The 5473-nt window shown below is 48.8% G+C and overlaps 1 protein-coding gene across 1 annotated transcript in view; it reads right to left on the bottom strand.

Annotated features, from left to right (window-relative positions):
* Window positions 1-307: 307 nt before the first annotated feature.
* Window positions 308-5473, bottom strand: part of ITPRIPL2 (inositol 1,4,5-trisphosphate receptor interacting protein-like 2) — an 11062-nt gene continuing 5896 nt past the window's right edge. The window contains exon 2 of the mRNA XM_014936202.1: window positions 308-5460. Coding sequence (XP_014791688.1) covers window positions 4066-5460 — 1395 coding nt within the window. The 3' untranslated portion in view covers window positions 308-4065. The remainder of the gene's footprint in view (window positions 5461-5473) is intronic.

Raw genomic sequence — 5473 nt, 5'->3', positions numbered from 1 at the left:
AGAACTGAATCCTTCTTAACCTCTGAGCAAGACAGCCACAAACCCCAACGTGCTCCATTTCAAAAGTCAGCACCACCACAGACGCTGCCAACCACCCTCCCGTCTCTCTCCTGGCTCTCCTCCCGTATCCCTCTGCACAACTCCCAAGGCGTGGACTTCCTGCTTTCCTAGGGTTTTGCCACTTTAGTCTCCTCCTAAAGAGCACATAAACCTGTTGATCGCAGTTTTGTGGCTGTAGGTAACTTCTACTGAAAAAAGATAACAAGGAATTTAAATCTTGAGGCATAGACGCTTTAAAACAGCTGTTTATTACTACAGTGAAATATTAAAGCAAAACCACCAACTTTTTATGGAAACAATAAAAGTGCAAATGTATTTTGACATTAAATAGGAAACGAATTTATAAATGTTTCATTAAAATGGGCTGACACTTTGAGCCTATAAACACTTTTTTTTTTTAAGAAAATAAAACAATAGCAGCTGAACACTTTAATCTTTGGTCTGATTATTAACCAGCAAAATTAGTTGTACCAAGAACATCCATTGCAAACAGACACTTAAAATTTACATTACTCTGCAGAGATTCAAAATCAAAAGAGGAATGTTTTCCAGATATTAAGTCAGAAAAGAAATACTGATGTCTTTGAGAAATACACATTTTTCAATACAAAATGAAGTCACGTATATGCATTTTGGTACTGTAAATAAACTTATTCTCTTGTAGATGTGACTCCTCTTCCAAATCAATGTTCAATAAAAACAACTTCATTTGCACAGAGTCCTTGCAAAATTATGTTGCAGGTAAAGACAACCAAGAACCCACATAAGTGCTAAATAACTCTCTTCTGTGTTTGTGTTTCAGCTTACTCACACAGAGGCATCCATGCTTGAACCTATGATACATTATAACAGTTACAACCTTAAACACATACAAATTCATAACCTTGTTCTGCGTCCAGTATCCATGGGTTGGGAGAAGAAGGAGAAGGCAAAAGGCCCACGGGATTACTCATGTAGGTAAAGTTGTCTAAACATCTCCTTGCAGATAAGGCTCTATAATAGCTCCAGGACGCTGCAGGTACCAGTCCCATCACGTTTGTTGTGGGGTAAGATGAATAACATAACAGAACCCAACTTTTATCAGCTCCTTTTGTCAATCATATTCATGAATGCATGCTTGATAGCAGATAAAGAAAATACAATTAATATCTCAGTTGTGCAAGCAAGTCACAAGTTAGTCTAAGAGATGTCCTCAGACCTCCCACCATGGGCACGCTGCCTTACTGGCAGGAAGTCCCTGCTCCTCAAGATAGCCTGCCCAAGCCTAAGGTTAAAGCAAACACATACATTTTCTCCCATCACCAGCCATCACAAACTCAAAACTGCCTTGCTGAGCAAAAACTCACACTGAAGACCTGCCTGCACGGCTAATAAACTGAGGGTTTGCCTCACTCTTCAGCCCTGATGGATTCAACCACTTTGGAAAATATTTGGAAATACTGCCAAAGCAAAACCCACTTAAATCTCTTTTCCCTACACTCCAAGCATGCCTGGCTTTCAATGGCTCTCCTCCAATTTTATCCCCATGTCCTTTGGCTTCTTTGCAGCGCTTCTTCACTGAGAGTTTACCCTCATTCTCACTCACCCCTCAGCCCAGCCTCCATCTTCTAAACTACTTATATTCTCCACCATCTCTCCTTGCCATGCATTTCCTGATGCAACTGTCTTTTCCTAGCACTACTACATTTTAGTGAGAAAGTCTTTACAAATCTCTTACAGATTTTCATGTATCACAGCAATACTAAACACACACCAAATGTGCATCCCTTTTTTGGAAAAAAGGCCACTTGTCAGAGACAGGGATGCACAGTGATGTAAACAAACCGACCACTGATTGAAGTGGTTACGATGCCTGAATTAACAGCCAAAGGGTTTTTATGTCATGAGTTCAGGCAGTCACAATACCCCGGGACGGTTACCTTGTCCTTCTTTGGGCAAAAGATTCAATGGCATTGATTGCAGAACTGCATTTTATTTCAAACACCAAGTAACACTAGTCTGCAAAAACAGTATATGCCATGGGCTACTACCATAAGAAAAATCAAAACACCAAGGTAGCTCACTTTTAGCCTTAAATACCATGTGCAAAGAACATTTGATCAATACTACCTATAAATACACCATTTGTATTTGTATAAAGAAGCACAGTACTTCATATATAAAAATAACCCAACTTGTGGGTGTGACCTAGGCTATAATTACCTGAAAATAAGACTGCAAGAGCAGTTAAAAAATACACAGAAGTAGGCAAACATCTGCCTAGGGAGTGTTTCCATTTAGAAAAATAGATTTCTATAAAGCTTCATAGATTTTGCAAATGTTTGTTTTGTGCTCTGATGCATGGAACTGTGTATAAAGCACACCGGTATCTCCGCGTACATCAGGGAGAGAAGGAGTGTATTAGTAACATCCAATTTTCCTAAAGCTTGCCAGAAGTTACACTTGGTCATTTATAATTCATTTCAGACCGCTCACCTAGGACATGGTATAGCGGATAATAAGGCACAAGCTCAGCTTCCTGAGAGCCAGCGACTCAGTAACACATTTTGGGTCTTAATGCATCAATTACTGGAGCAGGTGACCCAATGAAGCAAGGATTTGAAATTCTGAATTTGCCAAGACCCTGGGTTACGAGGCTCCTGTAACCCCAGGTACCTGCACCAGGAAATAAGGACACTTGCAGAGCTGGCTGTGTTACAACTCACCAGGTTATTCCAGCGACTGGGACATCACCAGGTGAGATGTGGAAACTACCTAGCTGATGTCCGTATTTACAAGACACCAGAATCCACAGCCTAAGACTGCCATTGTGCCATGAATCAGTGCTAAATAATTCTGAAGTACCCTGAAATATTTCACCTCCTCCTCCCCGCAACAAGATAACAATTTGCTATAGCACAACACTATAAAATCCCATCGGGTTATTTGGTCAAAACACTGCCACAATCGGACAACTGGTCAGGCGGTCATCCAAAAATCCCACCAAACTCCTACCAGAGCTGGAGGGTGCAGCAGTCATCTTACAGCACTGAGATTTGGACTGGTTTAAGGTTTGTTCCAAAGAAAAAAACAAAACAACAAAAAACCCCCCCAGAATTTCTTAGTTTTGTTGTTGGTCCTTGAGGTAAAGCAAATTCTAAGAAAACAATACTTGAAACTGGAAAAAAAAAAAATACATCTCAACAAGAACTGACAAACGAACCTCAGAGTATTTCCTTAAAAGAAGGGCTTCCTCAGGATGATTCAAACATCATCCCATTCACAAAATACTAATGCCTCCTCCAGAGCAAGTATTTAGTGCAGCCAATTATCCTAAAAACAAGGCCCTTGTGAAAATAAAGTGCTATTTGTTTTATCTATATTTCAGTACTTCAGTATAGCCTTCACTTGAACACAGAAACACGCAACTGGATTCTTCATGCTCTTATCGGAGAGGTTTTGCATCTTCCATCAATTTTACATTAACACCCACAATATATTTCTCTTGAGTGCAATGTATTCAATTACACAGAAATTTAAAGCATGTCATTGAGCACTTCAAACAGTGATCAACACCCATGGTCTAGTGCTCATTGCGTTTTAAGAGCATCTTGGTACAATGCCAAATGGATTTTATATCATAAAAAGTGAATCTCAGGAAAAGGTCAATTTTGCCACTAAGACAACAAGTTGACATGGATTTCCAGGAATGTCAGTTTGAGCCTGTTAAAAGTTAGGTTTGCAAACAGCCGATTGTACATAACACTTCTTGTCTAAGGCACTTCCCCAGAAATTTCAGTTTACCCATGAACAATGAACAAGATTAAACAAACAAGAATCACAATGTCATTAAGTCTTGGCCTCTGGTTTCCTAGTTTTCTCAGGTCAGGGACAAAACCACAGAACCACATTTAAATGGGTCCCACCTTCCCGAGGCAGACACGGGCTCTCAACGGACCAGCAAGCTGGGAGCATCCGCTGCCCTGGCGGGGTCCACAGGTGACACCAGCTCACCCGGCTGCTGGATCACTCTCCTGGTGGCTCCTGCCTGGCCTCGGCGACGTGCCGGCACGGGGTGGGCACTGGTCGCAGGTAGCGGGGGCTGCTGTACATCCTGATGACGTGCGTGGCCTGGATCCAGGTGTTGATCAGCTGGAAGGCGATCAGGTCCAGCATGGCCCCGTCAAAGGCTGCCAGCAAGTTCACTGGGGCGGCTTCCTTGAGGAATCGGGGCAGCGCCACGGCCTCAGGGAGGCTGCTGTTGCCCAGGAAGAAATGCATCAGCACCTGCTTGCGCAGGCAGTCCCTGAGGTACAGCACCAGGTCCTCCAGCCGCTCCACCAGGAACCGCTCGTCCCAGGCCTCCAGAGGCCCCTGCAGCAGCAGGGAGAAGAGGGCCGTCTTCAGCACGTAGGAGGAGAGCACCCGGCCCCATTGGGAGCAGAAGGGCTCCTCCAGGCCGTGCCCACGGAGGTCCCGCAGGCCCTTGAGGATCTGCAGACATTTGAGGTGGCAGGAGGAGGCTGGGGCCTGCTCCTTCAGCCAGCTCAGCAGCCGCTGCTCCTGCCGTGAGGTGTTCAGGCCCCAGAGGGCCTCAGAAGCCAGGGGGCCCTGCGGGCCCTCGGGTGGCAGGGCCGTGAGGTAGAGCGCGTCGCCGAGGGGGATGGCGGGGATGAGGCGCACGGCCATGGAGATGTGGCAGCAGACGTAGTCGGAGCAGGGCAGGATGTGCAGCGTGGGCGGGCGCCCGGGGCAGGCCGAGAGGCTGATGCGGCAGCGCTCCTGCAGCCGGTACCGCACGGCGCCCAGGCACCGCTGCAGGTGGCCCTGGAACCAGCGCAGCACCAGCCCCGAGGAGAGGTGGCTGCGGCCCTGCAGCTCCACGCAGAAGCCCTCGGCGAAGGGCCGGTAGCGGCGCGGCCAGCCGGCCCTCGCCCGCAGGCCGCAGACGAAGGCGCCGTGTGCCCCCAGCCCCTCGGCGGAGTGCGGCTGGGGCTCCAGGTGGGGCGGCAGCCGCAGGGGCACCAGGATGTCGAAGCAGTCGGGGCTGCGCACCTTGTGCTGCTCGTAGGCGCTGCCGACGCGGACGAAGTCCCCGCGCAGGCTGAGGGCCAGCGGGCCGGGCTGCAGCCCCTGCGCCTTGGCGGCGCGCACCAGCTCGGCCACGACGCGCCCGACGTGCGCCTTGCTGTGGCCCAGCACATGGGGCGAGAGCCGCAGCTGCCGCCCGTAGAAGCTCTCCAAGGCGCTGCGCCGCGACGCCGCCGCCGCAGCCGCCGCCCGGACCCCGTCGGGCCTGGGGCCGCCGCCGCCGCAGCAGCGGGCCAGCAGGCAGCCCAGCAGCAGCAGCGCCGAGCCCTTGAGGAACGGGACGGAGCCCGCCTCCGCCGCGCCCTCCCCGGCCGCGCCGCCCCGCAGGGCCTGGTAGAGGCAG

This window comes from Calidris pugnax, unplaced genomic scaffold (genome assembly GCF_001431845.1).
Source record: "Calidris pugnax isolate Ruff unplaced genomic scaffold, ASM143184v1 scaffold17, whole genome shotgun sequence".
In the NCBI taxonomy this organism is placed as follows: domain Eukaryota; kingdom Metazoa; phylum Chordata; class Aves; order Charadriiformes; family Scolopacidae; genus Calidris; species Calidris pugnax.
Note: the sequence above shows the minus strand (reverse complement) of the source record. Positions and strands in the feature narration are given on the sequence as shown.